The sequence below is a fragment of the Gopherus flavomarginatus genome, chromosome 4 (assembly GCF_025201925.1).
Source record: "Gopherus flavomarginatus isolate rGopFla2 chromosome 4, rGopFla2.mat.asm, whole genome shotgun sequence".
Lineage (NCBI taxonomy): Eukaryota > Metazoa > Chordata > Testudines > Testudinidae > Gopherus > Gopherus flavomarginatus.
This window is the reverse complement of record NC_066620.1, coordinates 134,458,404-134,485,129: the sequence shown is the minus strand read 5'-3', so window position 1 is coordinate 134,485,129 and position 26,726 is coordinate 134,458,404. Positions and strand designations below refer to the sequence as shown.

Sequence of the window (26,726 nt, the reverse complement as noted above, 5' to 3'; positions counted from 1 at the left end):
AAGTTAGCAAGTTAGTAGAATGTACAGTAAGTTTCTCTGCATCATTAATAATACAGATTTAAACAAACAAAAAAAAAGAGGTATGAAGTCCCATTAAATACATTTGAGATCTGGTTTGGTTTGATGGCCTAAAAGTAGCAGAATATGTAACAAAGGAGAAGACAGGAATCTGAATTCTACGCTTAATCTTAAGCTCCTCACACCTGGAAAGGCACAGAATTCTGTAGTAATGTTTTCAGTTAATTAGGAGAGGGGAAAGTATAAGCTTTAAAAGCTATACATCAATACATGCTGGCCAAAATAAAGGTAAGTTCAAAGTTCAAAGCCAGGGAAGATTCATAACAACGCAAAAGTAGGTATTGGTGATATTACATGTACTTTAAAACAAAAGCCTTTTGAAGAAACTAGCCCAGGTAAATTAATGCAAAATGTGACATCCCGAGAAAGGGGAAAAGAACCATGGGCAGGAGTTGTAGGCCAAACTGGATGAGCAAGCAACTCAGAGAGGGGATTAGACAAAAGCAGAAAGCTTACAGGGAGTGGAAGGAAGGCAGGATCAGTAAAGAAAGCTACCTTGCTGAGGTCAGAACATGTAGGGATAAAGTGAGGAAGGCTAAAAGCCGCATTGAACTGGAACTTGCAAAGGGAATCAAAACCAATAGTAAAAGGTTCTACAGCCACATAAATAAGAAGAAAACAAAGAAAGAAGAAGTGGGGCCGCTATACACTGAGGATGGAATGGAGGTTAAGAATAACCTAGGCATGGCCCAACATCTAAACAAGTACTTTGCCTCGGTTTTTAATAAGACTAGTGAGGAACCTTGCGATGATGGAGGGATGATAAACGGGAATGTGGATATGGAAGTGGATATTACTGCAACTGAGGTAGAGGCCGTACTTGAACAGCTCGATGGGACGAAGTCGGAGGGCCCGGACAATCTCCACCCGAGGATATTAAAGGAACTGGCGCGTGAAATTGCGAGCCCGTTAGCGAGAATTTTTAAGCAATCGATAAACTCGGGGGTTGTGCCGTATGACTGGAGGATTGCTAATGTAGTTCCTATTTTTAAGAAAGGGAATAAGAGTGATCCGGGTAATTATAGGCCTGTTAGCTTGACGTCTGTAGTATGTAAGGTCTTGGAAAAAATTTTGAGGGAGAAAGTAGTTAAGGACATTGAGGTCAATGGTAATTGTGACGAATTGCAACACGGATTTACTAAAGGTAGATCGTGCCAAACCAATCTGATCTCCTTCTTTGAGAAGGTGACGGATTACTTAGATAAAGGAAATGCGGTAGATATAATTTACCTAGATTTCAGTAAGGCGTTCGACACGGTTCCGCAAGCGGAGCTGTTAGTTAAATTGGAAAAGCTGGGAGTGAATATGAAAGTTGTAAGGTGGATAAGGAACTGGTTAAAGGGGAGACTCCAGAGGGTCGTATTGAAAGGTGAACTGTCGGACTGGAAGGAGGTCACCAGTGGAGTCCCTCAAGGATCGGTTTTGGGACCGATCTTATTTAACCTTTTTATTACTGACCTTGGCACAAAGAGCGGGAATGTGCTAATAAAGTTTGCGGATGACACGAAGCTGGGGGGTATTGCTAACACGGAGAAGGACAGGGATACTATTCAGGAAGATCTGAACCACCTTGTAAACTGGAGTAATAGAAATAGGATGAAATACAATAGTGAAAAGTGCAAGGTCATGCATTTAGGAATTAATAATAAGAATTTTGGATATACGTTGGGGGCGCATCAGTTGGAAGCGACGGAGGAAGAGAAGGACCTTGGGGTACTGGTTGATAGCAGGATGACTATGAGTCGCCAATGTGATACGGCTGTTAAAAAAGCAAATGCGATTTTGGGATGCATCAGGCGGGGTATTTCCTGCAGGGATAAGGATGTGTTAGTACCGTTGTATACGGCGTTGGTGAGACCCCATCTGGAATACTGTGTGCAGTTCTGGTGTCCCATGTTCAAGAAGGATGAATTCAAACTGGAACAGGTTCAGAGACGGGCTACGAGGATGATCCGAGGAATGGAAAAACTGCCTTATGAAAGGAGACTCAAAGAGCTTGGCTTGTTTAGCCTGGCCAAAAGAAGGCTGAGGGGGGATATGCTCGCCCTATATAAATATATCAAGGGGGTTAACATTAGGGAGGGAGAGGAATTATTTAAGTTTAGTACTAATGTAGCCACGAGGACGAATGGGTATAAACTGGATATTAGGAAGTTTAGACTTGAAATTAGACGAAGGTTTCTGACCATTAGGGGAGTGAAGTTCTGGAATAGCCTTCCGAGGGAAGTAGTAGGGGCAAAAGACTTTCCTGGCTTTAAGACAAAGCTTGATAAGTATATGGAGGGGATGTTATGATAGGATCGTTAATTTGGGCAATTGATCTTGAATTACCACCAGACAGGTCTGCTCAATGGTCTGCGGGGAGATGTTGCATGCGATGGGTACTGAGTTGCTGCGGAGAATTCCTTCTTGGGTGCTAGCTGGTGACTCTTGCCCACATGCTCAGGGTTTAGCTGATCGCCATATTTGGGGTCGGGAAGGAATTTTCCTCCAGGGCGGATTGGCAGGTGCCCTGGAGGTTTTTCGCCTTCCCCTGCAGCGTGGGGCACGGGTCGCTTGCTGGTGGTGTCTCTGCAGCTTGAGGTCTTCAAACCATTTTTGAGGATTTCAATAACTCGGTCCTGGGATAGGGGTTGTTATAAAATTGGATGGGTGGGGTTCTGTGGCCTGCCTTGTGCAGGAGGTCAGACTAGATGATCAGATTGGTCCCTTCTGACCTATGAGTCTATGAGTCTATTTTATACCAAGAGCACACAGTCTGCTGCTTAAGTTTCCAGGCAGAGCTTAAGTGTTGGTTTAATTTATTAAATTAGATGAGGGACTTGGCTACCTAAGAGGAGGTATCCAAGAGATACTATCTCAACTGGAAACAGCAGAGGCACTCAAAAAAACAGACCACACTTTGATTGGACAAGATTTAAGTACCAAGACACTGGAGGCTCTCTCTGATGGTAGGGAAACATTCATTATCCTCTTAAGGAACCTGAACACCATGGGTTGAGAGAAGAGGTTTGTTCTTAAAAACACGGTGAGCAGATATTGCCAAATGAACCTTAAAAGGCTAAGGCTGAACCTTGAGACCTAAGGGGTAACAGATACTCTAGAACTACAGGACTTCCAGTTGAGACAGTCTTTACTAGAGCTCCGAATGTTAAATCATTTCCGTTTCTGTTTACAAGTAGAGCTAATCCAGAAAAGGGTTCTTTTCTGCAAAAAAGTTTGATGAAAATGAAACCTTTTAATTGATTTTCCACATAACATTTCAATTTTTTACTGAACACTCAAATACTTCAGCCAAAAGTGTGAGCTGTAGCTCCTCTTGTTTCCCATCCTCTTCTATTGGTTGGGACCCCAACTGGACTAGGCCCCAACTGGACTAGGCCTCCCACAGTGGACTACAGCCAGAGATTCCCTCATACACAGTTTACTCTAAGAGGGGAGACACTGTTGCACTATGGGAGATGTAGTCCAGATGGAGATCCTAGCCCCAAGAGGAGAATGGATACATGAGGAGCAAATTACAACTCCCAGTTTTGGCTGAAGTATTTGTTTTCAGCTGAAATATTCTGACAAAAATATCAACATTTTCAAATGAAAAACAAACATTTTTCACGAAAAAAATGTGTTAAGTAAAAAACTGTTTCAATGGAAATGTTTTGACCAGCCCCCTTCGTAATACCTCAAGAACTCTTTCTAAAACGTAAAATAATGGCCTGAATTCTCTATGTATAGAAGCAGTTCATGCTAATTAGTAAACTAATCTCCTCCACGCTACTTGAGGGAGAGTCTCTGAATTTGGATGTAGGACCTTCCCTTTCTGCTGAGATAGGTGGTCTGGAAACAGAGGTATCAGTAATGACTGTTCCCTCGCCACCTGCAGAAGATGTCCCTGTGCAGGCACAGCCACACTGGTGCTATCAAGTTGCTGGCTCTGTCTAACCTCATCTTCCTTATAACCCTGGGTATCAAGGTGATGGGAGAGAAGACATACAAGGGGTCTGCTCCACACCAGCAGGAATTTCTCATGAGACTCTTATCTGTGTGCACAGAACTGAGAGTGACTTCTGTGCGCCTTCAGAATCCAGCTCTGAAGCAGGAAGTACAGCTCTGAAGGCAGTGCAGACATGGTTCTTCCTGCAGCCCGAGGAGGTACTTGGAGGAGGGTCTGATCTCCTTACCTTCTGCTACAAGAGCAGCCGGGGAGTAGAAGACAAAGACCTGTCCTCTCCCAGCCTGGCTGGGACTAGCAGCTAGGAACCCCAGGGTGGGGCACTCCCAGCAGCATGGGGGAGATCAGATCCACCTCCATCTCCGGGAACATCCTCCGTCTGCAAGAATCTCCATGGCTGCTGCCTTCAGAGTCCAGCTCTAAAGGCAGTGCAACCACAGAGCTTCCTGCAGCTGCAGAGGTACCTGGAGGTGGGGCTGATCTCCCGCCAAGAGCAGCCGTGCTGGGGAAGAGAAAGTCCCATCCCTCCCCAGCCTGGCAGACTAGCAGATGGAGCCCGGCGAATAGTAGGAGCCACTGGCTGGGTTGCCCCATTCCTGCCCCTCCTGCTCCCTTCAAATAGCTAGATTTCATGGGGGAGGTCTAATTTCACGGCTGTGAATTTGGCAGGGCCATACTAATGATCAAAAGATGCAACAGAGTTCAAGAAATCTCTCAGGCCTAGGAGTCTTAGGAACTGTGTGGTTTGTACTGCATGTTTGAGGATTATCAAGGAGTCTTATTTTTAGGAATCTCTTCTGAGAGAAAGGCCCTGACTTGAGTCTAGGATTGCTCCAGTGAAGGTGATACTCCGTGCAGATTGGACAGATGATTTTCTCTCAGCTGCTTAGCAGAGACTGCAAGAAGTTGCACATATAAGGTCAGCAGGATCTCTCTTCTGTGATAAAAGTGGCTGTTAGGAGCCAGTTGCACATGTACAGGTAACTGAACATGCCCTAGCATCTGAGATATGTAGCTACTAATGAGAGAGGCTTTGTGAAGGACTCTCAGTGCTGCAGATAATCCTAATGGAAGACTCTGAAATGGTAATGGACCTGTGCCCACATGGAACCTGAGAAACTTGAAGTGTGTGCATTTGACTGTCACAAGAAAGTAGTAGAATTCCTTTAAGAGCCACCTACCAATCCCCCTGAAAAAGTAAGGAATGATGTCTTCTGGCATGAGTATCCTGAACTTGAATGTTTTGATCAATTTCTTGACATTTCCCACTATGGCTCTCTTCTGTAGGAGGGGACTCACTTCCTTTTAGCAGGACTTTCTTATAAAAGATAGGTTCCGCAAGAGAGAGAGAGAGAGAGAGGAGGGGGATGAAAGCAATGTGGTTTGGTGCAGAACTGAATGGAGTAACCATCGTGGATTGTGTCTGGTAGGCAACAATCTAAAGTAACTTGCACCAGACAATGAAAATAGGAGAGAGAAGGGCAGGAGGACTGGTTCAGTAATAGATTTCATCACGCAGCTCTCGACCATCCCATCAAAACTGCTGCTTGGAAACTGATGTCACAGGCTGAGCTGATGTATAACAAGGTATCCGACTCCTATTCTGTTATGACAGTTTGCTAACAGCCATTTTGGAAGAAGGCAATCATTGCCCCCTTGAGGCTGCATCTGCTATTGTTGCAGAGACAGGGACCACTTTTGGAGATGAAGTGACAGGTAGGAAGCTCTCTAGAGGATATGGACCGAGACGTGCTCAAGGACATGGCAGCAACCTTCGTGGTAATCTTTTCCAGTGTTATCAGTCCTGTCACTGAAGAGGCCCACGCCTGTGAAAGGAAGATCTTTAATATTTTCCTGGGATTCTGGAGGCTTGCAGATCTTAACCTGAGGCACCTTCTTAAATTGTTCTGCCCAGGCACCTAGTCTGCATTCTTCCCTTTCTGAAGGGGCAGAGTGAGAAGCTTTGTTACCTCTGGCTGCTTCCTTTGCTGTGGAACCATCATGGTTTTAGCTCCAGGGTGTTGGAGTAGAAACTGATGCTTCTCACTTGGCACAAGGCACATCCTGTGAGCTCCCCTGGGTGCTAGTAGAAAGGAAAAAGGAGAGAGCAAAATATCCTTGATCAGATGTAGGACACCTGAAATGATAGGGATGGCCTGCTTCTCTTTAGTTTGTAGCTGGAAAAATATCAAAGAAGGGATCAGGTTACTCCAGTGCCAACACATCCACTTGATACTGGAAGGTATTAGCCATTCTCTCCAAAAGCAATTGGAATTGCCTCTGATTATCAGGTGGAGAAAATTATGAGGTGTTAGTCCTGATCCTGATCCTCCAGCGAGATACCATTCGTACATTCTTTGACAGGAGCTTTGTACCATCCCTCAGAGTGGGGGGGGTCTCATCCCACTCACACGATAGAAGCAATTCCTCTTGTGGATCCAATGGGGCCGAATTTGGCAGCAACTGAAAAATGAACATCAGTGGAGGCAGGGGCGTCAAGCAAAGAAAGGGTGCTAGTGTTAATGAAAGTGCTGAGTTCATCACCAGGTTAGGCTTGGCAACTTCCAGCAGGGAGTTCTGATTGCGTGGCCAAAAGAGGAGCTGGAGAAGGTCCTGAACGAGAGCCCTTCAGAGACTTCTGTATTTAGGGAAAGAAAGGTGACTGGGGTCTATCGAACAAGGTAGTGGGCCTTCCAGGTTCAATTTCAAAGGGATCCCATATTCCTCAGGACATTCTGGACGGAAACCAAAGTCAGTAACTGTCAAGTCAAACTGCATACAGAGGCATAGCCTCGATGGAAGACCTCTCCTCAGGCACGGAAATACTGATGGTGTTACCAGGGTCTGCAAAAGTGAATTATCCAGATTTATAAGTGACAATACATCTGGCTACAAAGGAGCATTGAAGGCAGGTGACATTAATGCAGGTCAAGAATCTCTAAGGCCCTCACATTATCAGATGCAGGTAAGAGGAGGAATGATGATGATGATGATGCTTATGGCTGTCTAGTAAGGCCAAATGTTTCCTTTTCTTCTTTCTCTCACCATGAGGGATTGCAGGAGAGACCTGCAAAAGTGGAGCCAGAGCATAGACATCAGATGGTGCCCAAAAAATTGGTATCCAGTGAGTAGTCTGGGCATCATCCATGTGAGGTTTTTGATGCCACTTTTGGTTTAGCTGACTCAATAAGGAGAGTGGCACTGATCCCTGGATGAGAAATTGCATCCTGGGATGTACCTTACAGGACTTTGACATGGAGGCTGGAGACTTTCCAGAGTAATACACACAAGATCTCAGATATGAGCATCTGTCTCCAGAATTACTGAAGAGCAGGAAGTGCAGTTCTTGATGCACTTACAGGGTGCAGGATACACCAAACAGGCAGCTACATACACCATGGTATTCTATTCTACACTAACACACACTATTCACAAATATTAAAAGAACTAGACTACAATAATCTCTCCTAAGGACACAAAGGTGCATTCCATTTAGTTTTCTACTACTTAGAAGGAGACTGGGGTAACTGGAGGTGCACTTCCTTAAACAGAGCGAAGTGTTAACATCAACCTCATGCAAAATCACTCATGCACCCCCAACAGCTACAGCTTTTCTAAGCAATTCCGCAGCTCAATGACAGGTTCCTCTGACCTGAAAAAAACTAATTTTCAAATAAAGTTGTGTGTGTTTGAAACTCATGTACATAAGTGACTTGTTTTAAAAAATAAGAGCCACATTAGGGTGCAGAGGTTCAGCTATATAAATACATCTGGAGACTTATCCATCTGAAACTCACATTGCACAAAATTCAGCACAAAAACTACGTTACTGGTTGAGAAATTAAATGCACAAGTCAAGAATTTTAAGGTTATGGGTCCCACAGAACAATAACTCAGTCATGCTGCACAATTTATATTAAGACAAATACAAATTATGTATGTGCAAGAGATATGACAGTCATTCTGGAAAGCAGAACTATCTTGACATGTGTTTAAATTCTCAGCTATAAAGTTCCATTAATTTAGTATCACACAGACACTGAGTCCAAGGAAGTTAATCCTAGCTGTCCAAACAATACCAGATAAACTGAGCAAAAACAAAACAGACTCATTTTAAAAAGCAGTCACTCAAAATCCACAGCTTTGGCAACACACTGAATACAGATAAGGCAGGACATTTTATAAACCCCCTCTGCCAGACTACTCGCTGGACACCAATTTTTGGGGCACCATCTGGTATCTCTGCTCTGGCTCCACCATGAACATACTGTTACGTACTCTAGCTGTGCTTAATTTACAGATTTCAAACAGTGATTTGAAACAATGATTTCAAACAGGATATTACTGAATCTGTAACAAGACACCTGGCTAGCAATTGTCAATTAGGCAGTTTACCATTGAAACAAGGGACAACTTTCCTCAAAACACCCTATTAAACAGTCTAGAATTTTGTCCAAAAAAAAAAAAAATCAGCATTTAAGTAAAGCATTTAACACGGAAGATTGTCTTCTACTCTATCCTATAACAAGTTCTTAAGGTGATGAGCCCACTTTAGCATCTGAGTGCATTCCAGTAGTGCATTAAACAACATGACTAACATGTCACGTGTTTGTTCTCTCATCCTTTCCCCTGAGAGGTAGAGGTACATGTAATGGAGTGCTTGTTTCAATTTTTTGTTTTGTTTTGTTTTAAATACACATGGTATATGCTTATATTAGAGAAATCAAGATCAAAGGAACATGCCTTGCACTTAGGGCAGAGGGTGAAGAGATTTGTGATGGTCTTTAGTTCCTGTGGGAGTTTATTCCATAGTTTTGGACTGGCCCCAGTAAAAGCTCTGTCTCCTGTTCTGCAACAAAACCTGCTCTAAGGCCCATTTCTAATACACAATTCATCTTAAATGGTCATTTTACAGTATATAAGGATTTAGCGAGAGTCAGTTAAAAACTACTAGGGCAATTTGAGAAGGCCATTAAATCAAAGAAATAAGGCAGCATGAAATTCAAAGGTCTGGAGAACAAGCCAGGCAAGAAGACGCTGAGGGAATGTTCCAAAGGAAATGAGTCAGAGACCAAAATGAGATGTCTCCATTAGTGGATGAAAGCAGAAGAATTGAAACAAATCTTTCCCTTTAGTTGTACCTACCTTTATTACCAGATGAAAATGAACAGTACACTGATGCTTCAAAACCAAAACTCAGATATCAAATAATTAACCTTTTATGGCAATTTTGAAATTTAGTTTAAAGCAAGACAGAACTCATTTTGTTCAACACAATTTTAACTTTACATCATAGTTGATATGGTGATATACTTTCTACCTGAAGTCAAAGTTTAATCAAATTAGCATTTTAGAGTATATTGACAAATACTGCTAGAAACAATTCAGTTGGATATTAAATGAGTCAGCTGTCAGACTGAAAAGCAGCTGACCTTTATTATGTATTTAACTGAATTAGTATTCACAGACGATATCAAAGTCAGTCTCTGCTGATATCCTACGGTTATATTTTGATTTCTCTCCCACCCACCTACACCAACCTCCTACTCTCCGAAACAGCCAGGAACTTACGCTGCATAAGCCTTTGCAATCCTCATGAACATAACTTCATCTCCTCCTTTATCTGGATGGTATTTCAGTGACAGCGCACGGTATTGTTTTTTAATTTCCAATACAGTTGCTCCCTTAAAAGAAAAACTTCATGTTAGTACTGTATTACCAAACACATTACACCAAAAAAGCCTATTCTACATGTTTCTCTTCGATTGCAGTATTTTTCTGAACCAATCAGCATAAGGATAGGGAGTTCTATTCAAACGGCTTTCATAAATATAGCAAAACATACATTCAAAGCATTTCCTTTTTTAAAAAAGCCAAATATTATTAAACCTGCAGAATTTAAACCCTGTGATGCAATTTAACACTAAAAATTTTCAGGAGACAGAGCTGGAAGGGGCTGTCTGAATGATCTTGTTCATCCATCAAAACAAAAAACAAAACAAAGGGTTTTCTTCAATTGATATAAATCTAACACTCAGCTGAACATATCTTGTGATCAGGAAACACTTATCTGCGCTTACCTCAAGATTTCCTGTCTCTGGATAATAAGTGCAACAGATCCACTACAATGGGTACCTCAGCTCGTTTGCAGCTTGGGTGCAGAACCAGACCTGTCAGTCACTGGAAAGAATGGAATGCCCCACCCACCACTCCAAAATTCCCTCTAGTTCAGCTAGCTTCCATAGCACGGAACTAGTATATTGTCTTAACTATATTTTGAGGACAACGAACAGTATCTCCTGCCACAAAGCATGGTAAATTCCAGTTATGAAGACAAACTCAAATTTCTGGATGATTATTTTCATCTCTGTTCTGGATGATCCATTTCTTTCCACGGTGCGTCAGATCTCTGAACCTTACTATTCAAAGAAAAGTATAGTTTTCAGGTAAGTACTAATATATTTTCCAATTCTACTTCATGCTAAGGTCCACAGACTCTCTACGAAGGGATTATCATAGCAGTAAACCTACAGGATGGGAAGCAGGATGATTCTTTACACACACACACACACACACACACACACACACACACCATTAGAGTTGCAAAGTCAAAACTTGGGGAAAATGAGCAGAAAAGTCCGATCACTAGAGCCCAAGATCCTGGAAGTTGAACCGAAGATTTCTGAGTCTTAGGATTCCTCTGTCAGCAAATATCGGCCAAATCCACTTGCAAAGTGCCCCATCTCCTTCTAGTGCTGGAGGCTGATGATCACTTACTATTGCTATCAGTTACTCCACCAGTTCTAGTAGCAGAGACCTGCGTGGTAGATCTAAAGATGACAACCCTACTGATAACCCATGTGGATGTCAACATCATGACACGTGATTAAGTCAGTTTTTTCAGTTTGCTTTTTCAAAAACGTAGGAAATTGCATAAAACTACATTAAAAGAACATTACGGTTGCAAAGTTAAGTACTCAAAAGTTAGGAAGTGCCAGAATTAAGGTTACCTGTGCAATCAGCAGCACACAACATGGGTTTTCACTAAGTTAGATATTTCTGGGTGCAGGTGCCACTCTGCCAATCCAACCTCTGCTTGGCTTGGTTTTCATCTTCTCCATTAATGGGTAGAGCACATATCTATATCTAAGGTACTTTTATGGCACCTCCTTTATCACAGTATCTGAGCACTTAATTTTTTAATGTATATATCCTCAACATCCCTGTGAGGTACAGAGCATAATTATCCCTATTTTACTGATGGGAAATTGAGGTACAGACAGGCTAAATTACTTGCTCAAAGTCACTTGGAGAAGGGAATTGAACTCAGGTCTCCAAGTCCTAAGCAAGTGCCCTAACACAATGGATAATCTGTCCGCTCTCACAAAGATATAGGAAACCTTGCTCCACCCAGAACTGGAAATTTTCTTTCTGGAGTAGGGCTAATCATGTTCTTCCTGCTTATTTAAAAGCCTTCCCAGACATATTGATTGTCATGACTAGAGCATGTCTGTTATTCATGGAGGAAACCGTGCACCACAATCTCACTGAATCATTATGTTTTAGCCGGTAGGTGCTATGCTATCTATTTCTGGTACTTACTTCCTGAACTGAAACAGGAAGATCCCCTTAAAAAACAAAATCTGATTCTCTTTATTTACCAGCGAGCAGAGAATATACAACCGGAGCTTGATCTCTGCCAATGGATGAGATACAGTAAGATGCAAAGGGGATGCCCAGAATTACTGTATAACATGAATTCTGGATCATTAAAGCATGCCGATGTGAGACATCAGAATTCCCAATAAAGTACAACAAGAACTGTATTTGTGTTTCTGTGACACCGCTTGTTTCCATTATAGCCATCTTCACCGTCTATTAACATTCTTCTGAGATAAGATCTTCTTGTACCTGACTGTATTCTTCCTCAACCCAGGTCTATGAGCAACTTCCCTGGCACCATGTGTCTGTCTTGAATCCAAAACACTCCAAGAAACACATTATTTTGTGTATTTCCTTCAACTCTGCCACTGTACAGAACCTTGATGAGAACATTTTCCAGGAAAAGAAGCGAATTTCCTTCTTACCTAAAGCCAATATTATTGCCCACCACGATCCTGAAAGAGACCCTGGGAACACAGGTCAGGTTAAATGGTAATGACCAAAGTTGAGAAAAGAAAAATGACGCCATTCATCTGCAAAATGTAAGAACTGTTTGTGGGCTCGTAAAAAGGAAGATTTCCTTCTTACCTGTGAATTTCCTTTCTTATACTTACGGTCAACAGTCTTCTGTGGCGCTTTCCCTTTCTCCCTGCTGCCTAGAGACAGAGCACAGAGGGACGGCCAGCCTGGGGCCAGGACTGCCCATCCGTGGAAAACGCCAGTACTATAGCTTCCCAAAACTAAAAAAACACTAACTGAATCTACTAACAGAGATTTAGCAAACAGACAAACATTCCTCTATGCAAACATCTATTTTCCATTCTCATCTTGGAATACAGGGGAGATAGTCCGGCAGCCACTGTTGTCAACCTTGCTTTAAGGTCTATGCTTTTTCATTTTTGTATGTCAAGATCATGCATTGGAATCTGCCTGATGACACTATCGCTTTTAAGCATGTTGAAAGACCAACATTTCACCCCACCCTCACCATACCTCTTGCATAATCAAGAAGATTACGCAAGAGGTGTGGTGAGGGTGGGATGAAATGGGGCATAAAAATATCAAAGCAGAAGAGTTCTAATATATGAAAAACATTTAATTTTTGCAATATCAATAATACATGTGTGAATAAGGGTATAAGAGGAGGCTTGGGGGTATAGCACAGACTAATTTTCATTCAATACAGTAACCACTTTTTAATGTGAAAAATACTCAAATTAGAAATGTATTCAACAAATTACAATAATTTTAGCACAATTATTAGTGTCCTCTCATTCAAACTACAACTGAGTGTCCCAATATGAATAATACATGTTACTTCTTGTCATTGCTGTTTTCAACTGCAAATGCTAATGCTGATTTTGTCAGGTCATTGCAACACACCACACCTCCATGGCATCCACAGAATATGGTACATGCTGGTTTGTTGCTGCTGCAGCCAAATCTCCAATTTACAAGGCGAATCACCCTCACAAGAGCACTTTATTAACTTCAGAGTATCTGGGAGCAAGCACAAATTGTCTGGTACAGTTTTTTGAAAACAGACTTGGAACTGTCATCACATATCCATCCGTACTGCAGTGGAGCGTCTGGGGCCAAAGCACCTTTCCCACACATATGCCTGAAGATGTGCTCATTTTACATTTCCTATAATGTTTCAGTTGGTGGTGATAAGGAACTGAGTTCTGGCCTTCACGTGGTACATGTGCCAATTTTTGCTGCCCATTATACATTGATGTCACCACAGAGAGAGGCAGTATCCAACTCACAGAATTTTCAGCACAGTGCCTTTACTGGGAAAAAACAGGAAACTATTGTATCACAGCCTGAGAGTACATGGGCAGCTAACAGTCCTGGTACAATGTTCTGGTGTTCCTCTGAAGTGGCACAAATGTCTGTTATAGCTCTCTTTCACTGGTCCATATTCACTAAAGACATGAGGCCCTGTTTAAGGCAATGGCGCAAGAGTAAGACAAACATCAGTATCATCTGATAATATGGATATTCCCACCAGTTTCTCTTTTGCAATCACAATTCGTTGTACAAGGATGTTGTCAGCTTCCTCATGTGAGGTGGCTGTATCTCCCCTGTTGATTGCCACACCTCGCTGGTTTATTTCAACTGGGGTGTTGTCTCTACCTTTTATTATTAGCTTGCGCTTTAGTGTGTGTGTCACTGGTGAAACTTCTTGTCTTAAATGAGTTCTGTATAAATGATGTCAATCAATTGTTTCTGAATTTCAGTAACTATCAAGACAACTTTCTGTGGAGGTAACTGTGTACTTCTACTGAACTGATGCGCTCTGCTTGCTTCAGTAGCTCTGCTAGATCTTGTGCCACTCTGCGCTGAAGTTTCTGTACTTGTCAAAGACAAGGTATAGATCACCTGCTGCTAGCTAGTGTTCAATATAGACTCAAACTGGTCACAGAGTCCTTGATGACACTACTTACAAACACCTGTACTACCCAAAGAATTGCAGAACCACTAATGATTGTGCAGGTACCTTCTTGTGAATATGTTTTATTGACCCCCCTTGTCTACAGCTGCTTCTTTAGGTAGACTTAGCCATGGCAATCTTCAGGTCACCAGAGTCAATGAATATTGGTAAAAGATTCAAATCTTATGACAAAAATATTCTTGATGTCAAGCCCTTGTGAACTTGCTTCTAAGTCTATCACTCTTTAATAGATAAGGTTAGCATCAAATATCTTTGTTGGACTGACCTGTACATGCTTTGTCACTACTAGTGTCTACTATCCTTGGTATTGTATCATAGAACCATATGGGACAGCTACATTCAAATTCCTGCATTTCACGAATTCCAAGTGTGTTCATTTACACTGAGTGATGGTGATGCCACTCTACCACGGACAATGTTTAGTATTGCCTCTGGGTGTTTAGAACAGCTCAAGCTTCTTACTGATGGCTTCTCTGTTCATTGCAGCAATCCTTAACTTCAATTCTTCTTTGAGGATCTCTTGTACTTGGGCCTCGTGTACTATATTTTCATTACACTCTGGTTTCAGAGTGATCCCGGTGAAGCAATCATGCCTTTTGTCTAGATTCAGGGGGAGGAGGGGGCATGCCAGCATGCTATATTGCTAATACAGAATTAATTAGCTAGGAGGTACATTTGTTATGTTCCTTATACAAAATATTAGTATGAAATTTAATTAAAAAATAATTGAAATTCAATTAAAGTGGTTTCACTGTCACCTGGCTTGTGAATCAGAAGGGGTTGTAATAAGTACTAATATTTCAAAATGCTCAACAGTGACAAGGTATCATCAGGTAGTGCCTTTGAATTTAGGATCTTGAAATTCAGAATGCACAAACCCCCCACTCACCCACACACTATGGACACTGAAACAAGATACTGCTAAAAATTTGCATTTGGCTCTCAGACACAGAGAACCAATTACTTCAATTCTGAAACTAGTTAATCTCTGGGGAAGTGGACCAGACCAGAAGATATGTAGGACATTATTAGAAAGAAAGCTCACAGGTAAGAAGAAAATGTTCTTTTCTCACCAGCCCCTCCTCCCTATATCCTGCAGTGTGTACTGTTAGACGTACAAAGCAGTACTCACCTTTAGGGTAGGAGGAGGATTCAAACTATATACATGGAAGACTGACCCCAGATTACTGCTGTGGCAGCACATTCTGAAGTACCTTTCCCCTACCTCCCCCCCAAAAAAGCTATATTAAAAGAAGAAAGGACATTAACCATGACGACTATGTAGCTGCCTTTCAAATTTCTTCATATGAAGCACAAGACACTACTGCCCATTCTGAGGGTTCAACTACCTCCTGGGCAGAAATGTTACCTGGTGGATTCACTCCAGGTTTTTTGGTTTTTTTGCCTTTTGACTGACGAGTGATAAGATGAAGAAAGCTGTGGGTTTCTGATGAAATCTACCTCAAGTGCACAGAAACACAAATTCTCCTTACATCCAGTGTATGCCATTCAATCTCCTTTGAAAGAACAGGACTAGGAGGCAAAGCAGAGGCTGAAACAAGTCTCACCAGCTCTGACATCAGATACCCCTGCTGGAATCCACCATTTGAGGGACTAAGTGACTGACCTAAGAAGGGTGACTCTCCAATCCTGATTGGTTGCAATTTCATGCTACTCTGGTATGAGGAATTTTTGGAGCACTCTCATATAAAATCTGGCCCATTGGAAGGCGTCAACACATAAAATTAACATACTGAGGAATTGCGCCAGAATTTTTAGTGATATCTGATGACACATGGTGAAGTAAGGAGAGGCTCTTCTGTCGTGTCTCCTCTGAAGTGAACACCTTTGTGTCCAGAAAGAGCAGCAAAAAGTCCTGTGGCACCTTATAGACTAACTAACGTATTGGAACATGAGCTTTCGTGGGTGAATACCCACTTCGTCAGATGCATGACTCTTTGCTGCTTTTACAGATCCAGACTAACATGGCTACCCCTCTGATATTTGTGTCCAGAATGGCTTCTGAATGCAGAAGTTGCTGAGATGGTTGGAGATGAGTTACTATATTCACCAGAAAACCAGAGTCTTGTAACAAAGTTAATCTCTTCTAGACCCCAAAAGGCATTTGAAAGGACAAGGACCAGATGATATGGTCTAAGTAAGGATGAATGTCTCCGCTCCACACCCGCTGTCAGGAATCACGCCTGCAGCTGATCCAGTCTACCGGCAACCTATGAGCACAACTAACCTGTAGTAGGCAGCCTGACTGATGGGAAGTCTACTTGTTGCCAGCCTTGCTCCTCCTTATTCTAGCATCAGCCCCTGCATTTCTCCCATCCTGTCTTGCTCCAGGTAACCCATCTCTGAATCTCAGTTCCGTTCCTGACTTCTGTCTTCAGCTCTAATCCTCAACTCTGGCCTCTGACCTTGGAATTCTATTTCTAGCTACCGCCTCCTGCTCTACCCACCGGGCAAGACAGGCCACATCCCCATCTCTAACATCCACCAAGAACAACTGAGACCACCAGGATCTCTGTGAAGACTCGTGGGGTAATCACTTGTCAGAATGAAAGATCTCTCTATTGAAATGATCCCACTAGAACAGAAATGTAGAAATTTTCAGCACTTCTCCCTAAATGGCATATGTAGGTAGATCTCCTTGAGGTCTAAGGCAATCAAGCAATCCCACGGTAACAGAGCCATGATGATAAACTTTAGTGCTTCCATCAATTTGTTGAGGGACTTGAGCTGTATTATGGCTCATATCCCGCATCCTTCTTTGGGAACATACAGAATATTGAGTATACTCCACCAAAATCTCTCACACTGGTACCAGCTCTATAGCTCCACTGCAGAGAAGGAAAACGCCCACCCAAGCCTTGATTACTTCTTCAAATACCAGGTGCAGTGGAACACATTTCTCTCTTTGCTTTAGCTTGAAAATATTTCTAAGTGGCTTTCTTGGATTACTCTGGAATAGGTAGCTCTTCATAAGTCTCAGGCAGCATTTTCAGGGTGGTGAGCACCTTCCATAACATATGATTAAATACCTGCGGAGGGAAAGCCTCTCTTTCAAGTCCTCCTCTAATTCTGCCCATCCTCCAAAGAGGAGAAAGAATTTCACATCTGCCTCTCATTCTCTGATCTCTTCGCTTTTTTAATCTTATGAACCTTAAAATTTTCTCTCTTTTTTTTAAATATACTGGGGATGAGCTAGAGGAGGAAGAGTCCCTCTTCTTTGATTTTCCCTTTTATGTAAGTGCCACAGTCCCTGCAAGTACACCTTCCTGATTGCCTGTAATGGGCAACTCAAGGCTAAAGTCTGAACTGAGCAGCATTTTGAACCTGCAGATTTTTTTTTTTAATTTTTATTTTCTTGCCTTTTCTGGTGAATGTAGCCACAGGTTTCCACCCTGAGGTCCCATTCAGGCCACAATAAATTTTTTGGGTTGCGGGCAGGCTGGCTAAAGCAACGTCACATTTCACCCCTGTTCCAAAGTGTCCTGCCATCTCCCGAGTAGAGATAGATGGGTTCGGTAGGGGGGCAGATAGAAAAAATCCCTCCCTCCTTCCAAAGCTGTTTCCTTTGTCAGAAGATGCTCCATTGGCATGTAACCTGCCTGTCCACCTGGACTGAAGTGCGACCACTTCATTATTTCAAAGGGCAATACTGAGGTTGAGGGGGGTGGTAATCCCCATGGAGCTATTAGTGGGGAAGAAAATGAATTGTCACTTGCCCATCCCTCTCCCAACAGTCTGCACTGCAGACATGAGGAGTTTAAGCAGATGATCTGTTTATCACAGGCAGTTGCAGCTTTTCCCCACAGAAGGCTCTGGCCTAGGAGATCTGCCTGTGCTGCCTACTGCATACCAACATAGTCCAATTTCTTGGCTTGGCATAGATCTGGCCCTCACATCGGCTGAGCGGGTTAGACCCCATGGCTGGAGGGCTACATAAGGACCTGGTCCACCCCTACACCTTTGGGTTGCCCTTTGGTGTGACTCTTGGATCCTCTTTGCAGCTAGACAATCTGGTCCTAATAGTCCTAAACAGGAAAACGACAGATTTGAGGGCATTTGTGACCCTCTCTTTCCCTACCTGCCACCGCCCATGAAAGATGGGGAAAACAGATCTGTTCTGGCAGTAATACATCCTGCAGGACAGAGGCTGAGGCAAATCTGGTTCAGACACCCACAGCAAACAGAGAGCATTAAAATAAAATAATAATAATTTAGGCATCTCCAATTAAAAGAAAAAATCAGAATGTGACTATGTCCTATCCTGATAAGCACTGTTATAAAGAGAAGACCACTAGGTCTACAGTCTGCCCAAAAATAGAGGAAAAGAACTCAGGGGTGCTCCACAGAGGGGTGGTCTTGGCCACAGGCTGTCAATCTTTGTTCTGAATCCAACCAGCAGAGAGAGGGGTGAATGCCTCACAGTACAGACTGTCTGAAAATGGAAATGCTTTGAAGTTGAACCTCCTTTAGGAACCTATTTAGATGTTTCAGACAGGACTCTGCTTTGTTTGTCCCTGATTTTCTCAGGCTAGAAATAGGATGGGGAACAGGTTGTAATACTCTGATCTGAAGTAGGTGATGGATGATTTCATTCATGTCATGACCTTTCCAGGATTGAGGAGGTTGGGAATGGGACAAAGCTGTTCCTGTAATTGTAGCACAGCTGCACTGGGTACTCCCTCTGGACAATATATAGTGACCTCATTTGGTCAAAGGTATAGGTAACTCTTTTGCTCCCAAACGGAAAAAGCCTGGCATCAATTGGGGATCTAACACCAGCCAGCGCTGGTTGGGAGACCTGCGTCTGAGGCAATGGAGGGCAGTTATTCACCCTGCACTTGTTTTAGCTTCCACATGCAAAGGGGTAAAACAGGAAGAAACACTTCACAGATCCCTTAAATTTGCCAAATGACCTATATTCCTTTCTATAGTGTCTGGCAGGACTGCGAGTTGAATTTTCTGATGACTTTGAATACCCTGTTTTCCATAAGTTCCCCACTGTATCACTAAGATATCTGGGAACTGATCTGCCAGAGCATCTGATCCCATGGATCAAAGTCCCATATATCTGCATGAAACAGATTCAAATCCCAATGTCTTTTTCACCCCAAAGGGAGAAGCCCTTAGGCTGTTGGATTTTTATGTTGAGGGGAACCAAACGTGCAACACTGTCTCACAATATTTGCATTGCTTCTGAAATCCTGTGGAGACTCTTCAGTGTCAGATCACAGTTCATATTTATTTTTGTTATTCTGATGCCACTTGAGAAAGTGTGTGCCCAAAGGAGAGGTCTGACGTGAAAGCTTGCCTGCATCTGGCTGCCTGTGAAGGGCCTGGATAGTTACTCTACTCTTTCTAGTGAAAATCTCCCCCCACTTAGAAACAAGGAGTCCCTGACCACCAGGGAAAATTGCAACATTTTTCCTTCAACAGCAATACCAGGCAGACACTGCAGGAGTTCCATCTCATTGCCATGGGCAGTGAGAAGGAACTGAGGGATGGTTGGATCTACACCACTCTTTATGCCCTCAGGTGTTTGTGTGTGTGGGGGTGGGGGTACACAAGGACATCTAAAATGCAGGTGAGGCCCCTCCAATGAACACAGTGGTCAAAAAATCTGAATTCTGCATGCATGGGGCATATGCACACCACAAGTGGAATCCATGTAGACGATTACTCAAAGATTTACTGGAAGGAACTTTAGCAGGCAGCACATTCCCCTGCTGCCAGTGATTGACGTGTCTGGTTCTGCCCCCGAACCACAAACTGGCTGAAGTACCCATTGTAACAGTTCTGTGTAGCTTTGAACAAAGAAGGAAGTGCCTCAAGAGCAGTCTTACGTAAATGGCACAATTTACCTTACATTAAGAAGAAAGAGACTAGAACACAACAGGCAGATGTGAACCATATGAAGTAGGGACTGTTTATACAGCTTACCCAGCCTGCACCACCAAAACTGCTCCACAATTTTAAGGTGCATAAAGGGCTTTTGTGCAATGTTGCACCTCCGATTAACTTCTCTTGGTAGGTCTACTATGCTGTCAATATGCATGACTGCCCACAGCCCATAACAATATTATCTCCGGCACAGTCCACATAAGTCTGGTCTTTGCTCTGAAATTTTTTCAACAACGCTTAGCATGATCACGTGAGTCATTCAAAACAGATGAAAACTGAAATCGTCATCTCAATATACTGTATAAGGGCATCAGAGGCTTGAAGGGACTTTGGTATTATAGTTACAAATTTAAAATTAAGCTAATGCAGCATCACTATTCTGCAATACACACTAGCAATGTTCACTGCATCTTGAGATATGCTTTCAACCCTCACAGAGGCCCTCACTAGTATTTCCTCCGGCTTAATTTTACATATAAAGCAAGTCCTAAGTATGACATATTAAAGTAATGTGCATTACCCAACAAGGGCACTATTACTTACTGGGTCCAAATGTAAGACTTCATAAGGGTTGTATTCTTGATATTCTCTGTCTGTTTTGGAAACTTTGTATGCAAGAAACAGGAACAGCGCCCATCCAGCAAGAAGAATTGCTTTCCTATTTGGAAAGAATATGAAGGGTAAAATAAAATACACACAATCATCTTTACTTCTAACATAACACTGTACAAGTAATTTGTGAAGCTAATTTATATATAATTAAATTTAAGGATCCCACATTAAATAATGAGATCAAAAAAAAAAAAAAAAAAAAAAAACAACATTTTAGAACAAATACTCTTGGCTGTAGACACTGACGGCTTTTTTATTGCTGTTTACATAGACGGGCAAAACAGTGACAGTTTCTCCACTTCTACACCCTTCTGCTCCCACACATCAAAAAATCTCCCCCAAAAAACAGCAAAGATTAACAAACAAGAAAGTCTCTCTGTTCCTCATTTACATAGAATATTTTGCACCAATAATGAATGCAAGTTCTGCTTTTTTTTAAAAAAAAAAAAGCAAAATACAGAAAAAAGGAATAAAACTGAACAGCTGGGAAGTGAAGGGGAGGAGAGAGGAGGAAATGTGAGAAAGGGTAACGAACAGCGGGGGATAAGAACACAGGCATTACATTTAAGCGAGCAAAACATTTGAACATCTTTCTATGTATTGTATTAACTGAATGACATCAATAGCATTGCTAATTTGAGGGAAGGGACAACAGAATTCTGCTCCATTATTGATAAGATCCAGGTCAAATTGTTGATTACTGTTGAGGTCTACTAGGTTAACTGAACAGGAATTTAAGAAGCTGTGACATGAGTAGCTTCTCTCTGAATTTCAAGCCCTATTAGATATTAATCATTAACAACTTTTTATTATGCAATTGTAGCAGATTCCAATAGTGCCTTTCTTTAAAAAGTTATGAAAGCTATTACTTTATTATAGAACTAGTTCCAGTTGCTTTAATTAAAACTTCAAATTTATGTAAAAAAATAAAATAAAATACAAACTACAGCAGTAATTTAAATGAGAAGTTACCCAAACAAAAAATACCTACTTTACTGAAGGAATTATGTTTTGTTGTGGTTTTAATAGTCGCAAACGATACCACAGACATCTTCCATATACTTTTCTTATATTTTTTAATCGAATTTGCTCTGAAAAAAAAAAAAGGCTAGTTAAAATTTAAACAGAATTTACATCAAATGCAAAGTGACAAATGAGCTATGTTATCATCTTGGAGTTTGCAGTGCAATTCCAGTTTGAGACTTGAAAGAGCTTCATAATCAAAAAAGCAGTGAGTGAATTATATATTTGTTTCCTCAGCATTTAAATGGTACCAAATTTGTAAGTAAGAAAGAGTTTAACTTGGATTGTTGCTACGCTACCTACTACAGGAACCAATTTTTTTTTCTTGTGCATCTTGAAACAAGAATCACTGCTGAAACAAAGTCAGGAGATGAAGCTTATCTATTCCATGCCCTATAAGTCTCACATTTACAGTTTTAAAGCTAGTCTACTCAGGCAAATGGTCTCCCCCTCTGATATCAGCTGCAGTATGGGGGGCAGAAAAAGAAGATTACATATGAAATGGATCTTGGAATACAACTGGGGAGTGTGAGTTGGGGATGGTTTTTGAGCGAAGCACTGGAAGAACTAAAAACCTTCAAATACTGTTACTCTCTTCCTCTTTGTAACACTCACTTTGTGTGTCTGATTTTTAGTTAGACTGTAGCTCTTTGCGGGCAGAGACCGTACCTACCTACATGTAGAACCCTGCATGGATACAAAATTTGTATCCGCATCTGATCCGCAAACATGTTCTGTGATTATAAAGCAGATCTCTGCAGATTTGCAGAAATCTGCCTTTATACTTGCAGAGCATCTAATATGAGGTTCCAGTTCTGACAGGATGTTTGGCAAATGTCATAATAAATAGCAAAGAACTAGGAGGCCAGCTTCCCCAAACATTTCAGAGTGGCTGGGGCAAACCAATGGTACAAATATTTCCCCAAGAGTGGGAGCAATCTGTCTATATTAAAAGAGCTTTAATTATATTTTGGTATTACCTGGGATCAAGCTAGTGGTGTGAGAGAGGTTTCAGGAAAGGCAGTACACTGTGATGGAAAGTGAAGACAGTTTATGGAACCCCATAATGGCTTTGCTGGGGAGAGAATCCCACCCATTGTGAGAAGCTGTATATAGCTGTATAGACCTTTTATAGCATTAATTTTATATTATAAATGGGCTTCTTGATTAGTTTTAAAGTAACTTTTCTCTATCATGATGTAGATTTCACAAGAAACAAACTGCTTTATCTGCAAGAACAAGAACATCTGTCTATATTTAGATTAGCAGAGAAAAAAGTGGAGATGATGAAATTTGTCATGTTTTAATTTATATTAATTTATCAGCAAAAATAAAATTGAGTGACAGGTTTTGTTAAGCTAGAGTTTTTCCTATTAGTAATTTTTATAGGGGTTCCTTTTGAATTTTCCCTAAACTACTGACACAGTATCATCTTAAGATCTTTCACCCAAATAAAACCATGTCAGCCTCCTCAAAAGAGGTTTTACGTGTCTGGATTTCTCATTTTTGCAGGGTCACAGACCAAGAGTCACTGTGATAGGCAAAACATGTGTTTTTAATTTCTAGCTTAGAGGGACTTTTCCAACATTGATGCTTGTTAACAATGGCCTCATATCTGACTGACTCAAAGACCTTGGATGGAACAAGAAAAATTCATCAATCATACGAATCAAAGGTAATACTGAGAATCTTTGCCTTTTGATCAACAAGAAAACTGAGGGAAGACTTAAGTTCCAGAATTTCCCAGGGTGATTTCCTCGGAGAGAGGAAGTCTCAACAGCCACAAGCCATTCCAGCCTCTGACCAGTCTCTCCTTACACCAGAGGCAGCCCACTAGTGGGAAACATTGTGCCAGCAGAACATCACTGTATGACTCCTTAACTGCCATTCCAACTCCTACTCTACAAGTGTCCAGCAGGCTGCATGCAAACATTGAAAAGTTCATGAACCCCTTGTGAACACAAATATCTTATTTTTCCAGTTTCCATATTTTACCCTGGGTTGTTTTATTTATTTATTAACCCGGAGATGCCCCAGCCTTTTTTTTTTTTTTTTAGGAGTGAAAGTAAGTGTAGTTGTGTGCACGCATGTGGTATGAGTATCCATAAAACAAACCCAGGGAAGGCACCTGAAAGGAGTTCCTCGGGTTTAAAGAGCCCTAAATATTGTCTCAAAGACACTCATTACAGTGTGTTCTGTGTTTAAAAGTCCTGAAAGACTTGAGATCATCATCTCTAATTTCTGATAAATAGGAAGTTAAACTTTTGTCTATCAAGAGTTCTGTTAAAGTCTGTATTTTAATACTCCTCTAAGGGGTATGGAGGGGAGGAAAGTGTCAGACTAATTCCTATGTGGTGGCTAAGAAGGAAGCTTTATAACTGGTTTCAATATTAAGATATTTAATCAGCTTCAAATTATAGATTTGATTGACTATGGTAAAATTCTTTAGTTAGGATTTATACCCAAATGGACAGTCATGTTCTTATACTCCTTAAAATGTACAAATGGTTAATTATTTTTGGCATTAATTTAATGATGTAACTCCAATCCATTACTGAGACTAACTTGTGTGATATGATCTAAAAATAAAACACTGTCAAATCAAATTAAGTCTATCATCTTAACTTAGATATGTTTTCTAGATTTTGTTTTAATAGAAGTTTTGGCACCCACTGTGGAGGCAACACACTCCACCACCCACACTACCTCTTATTTCAGTAGAGGTATCCTCCCCTCCACAGCATAAAGAAAAATCCCTGCACTGTCTCACTCATGATATATTGCAGTCGTCAGTATTTCAATACTGTTTTTCAGCATGTAATAGCTTCAGCATTATAAATTCCGCACCATGTAAGAAAGAAGGCTGGTATACATGGGTATATAGAGCTGGACAAGTGGGAGACCTTGTTGAGGGAGAAAAGTGGTGCAGGCGATTGACAGCTGTCAGAACTATGCTTCAGATTGCTAAGCAAGGATCATGTGATGGTCTGTCCCATCATTTCATGGCTACTCAAGGCCTGCAAGGAACATTTCACAATCTCCTGTGTAGTACGTATAAGTTTACATGGAGAATACTTCTTGATGCTACACTAGTTTTGTGAGGGCAATAGAACTCAATTATCTACACAGAGTTTCATGAGTACCTGGCCAAAATAAATAAATAAATAAAATCACACTCTGTTAGTATGCAAAGAATGCTCCTCCCTGCCCTATGCACTCTAGCATTGTGAAACAATCAGCGCAAAGGTGTAAAGTGTTCACTTTTATGTGCAAAGGTTTTCTGACAGTAGTGTCCTAAGCCTAATCACATGAACAGTTTCAAGAAAGGTTTTTTTGAGGGGTTCATGCCATCTGATTCAAGCACTGTACTGCCTATGAGCCTATTTCTATAAGGCAAGGCTTTTCTCCTCTCTTGGCAGTTATAAAGTCAACCAGATCCCTGCAAATCACCTTTCTCTGCAATGCTTGCACTGCAGCTTTGCTTCCTGGACTTCTGAAGGAAACATCCTGCTGCAACAACCCCCAGATGGATCCAACAAGACAAAAAGAAGATATGGCAGCTTTCAGAGGGAGACATCTTTTTTGCCATGACCTGGGTCTGGAGAAGGCTCTCCCAACTGCCATAAAAACAGACTATGATATAGAGGACAAATTGTCTGATGTTGAAACTATAGTCATCACTGAAAGCCTCACTAAACAGTTGTTGGTACTGGAGAGCAACTAGCCTAACCTATGGCAGTAGAAGTTTGAGTATGGGCAGCCCTATTCCAAGGTACATTTACAAGAAGTATTGAATAGGCCAGGAACCCAACTTCTCCCTCTGGTTTTCCAGAGGCAAACAAAAAAGCTTAAGAGCCACCACATTTCTCTTGCAAGGAGCTACTTCTCAAATACTCTCCCCCTTCCGACAGACCACTTAAAGCCGGGGTTCTCAAACTGGGGGTTGGGACCCCTTAGAGGGTCACAGGTTATTACATGGGGGGTCACAAGCTGTCAGCCTCCAGCTCAAACCCTGCTTTGCATCCAGCATTTATAGTGGTGTTAAATATATAAAGAAGTGCTCTTAATGTATAAGGTGGGGTTGCACTCAGAGGCTAGCTATGTGAAAGGGGTCACCACTACAAAAGTTTGAGAACCACTGACTTAAAGTAACCTCAGGAAACAATCCTCACCTGAATCCGGCATTACCCAACATGTATGCACCATACTTTCTACCTCATACATCACTGCCATGATATAAGGTTTCACCCACTTCCCCATGAAATGCTATTTTGATCCCAATACAAGCCCAAGCCCACTCTTCCACTCATGTTCTCACATCCCAAGGAAGCAATGCAGAAACGCATGAGAGTGTAAAGAGGTAGTTGTAGCCATGTTGGTCCCAGGATATTAGAGAGATGACACACATACTTCAGGAACTGTAACACAGAAAGGCATCAGAACAGTACCATGTGGCTTTACAGAAAGCCTAGGTAAGCAATATTGAGTGAGATATTAATCTTTGCAGTCTACATCCACACAGTTCTACTGCAGAGAAATCAGTTACAGGTAACAGAGCTTCTTTAAGAATTGTAAGACTATCTCTACCCCATTCACATACTGGGACAGACTCATGTACCCTCTTGGCCACAAGCAGTAATTCTGCATTTGCTTTCCTCTGCTGAAATGTCGACACCATTTTCATGTTTCCAGAAAAGAGCCATTGTTCTTCCCTTTCCTCCTCTCTCCCATCCCCTTTCCACTATCCCAGAGGACCTGGTTGCAGATAGTTAACTAGAATGAATATTCAATCCATGACACACCCAGTCTCCATGCTTGGCAGCTATAAAAGCAGGCAACATACTACACTCCTCATACTGCTGCCATCAGATCCCCAAGACTCACCTTGTCACCAGTTTTCACAGTCCACCTTTACTTTGTAGATATATCCCAAAGTCCATGAGAAGGATCTGGCTGCCACAACCCCCATACAGATTCCACAAGGGAGAAAACACAGGTAGAGGCAGAGATCTTAGACACTGACAG

General features: G+C 41.7%; 1 protein-coding gene across 1 annotated transcript in view; it reads right to left on the bottom strand.

The window, feature by feature from the left end:
* The window catches only part of SEC63 (SEC63 homolog, protein translocation regulator), a 110,002-nt gene that overhangs the window by 66,850 nt on the left and 16,426 nt on the right, over window positions 1–26,726 (bottom strand). The window contains exons 2-4 of the mRNA XM_050951376.1: window positions 21,670–21,769; window positions 20,610–20,724; window positions 9,599–9,711 (exon numbers count right to left, since the gene is read on the bottom strand). Of these exons, the coding sequence (XP_050807333.1) occupies window positions 9,599–9,711; window positions 20,610–20,724; window positions 21,670–21,769 (328 nt within the window). The remainder of the gene's footprint in view (window positions 1–9,598; window positions 9,712–20,609; window positions 20,725–21,669; window positions 21,770–26,726) is intronic.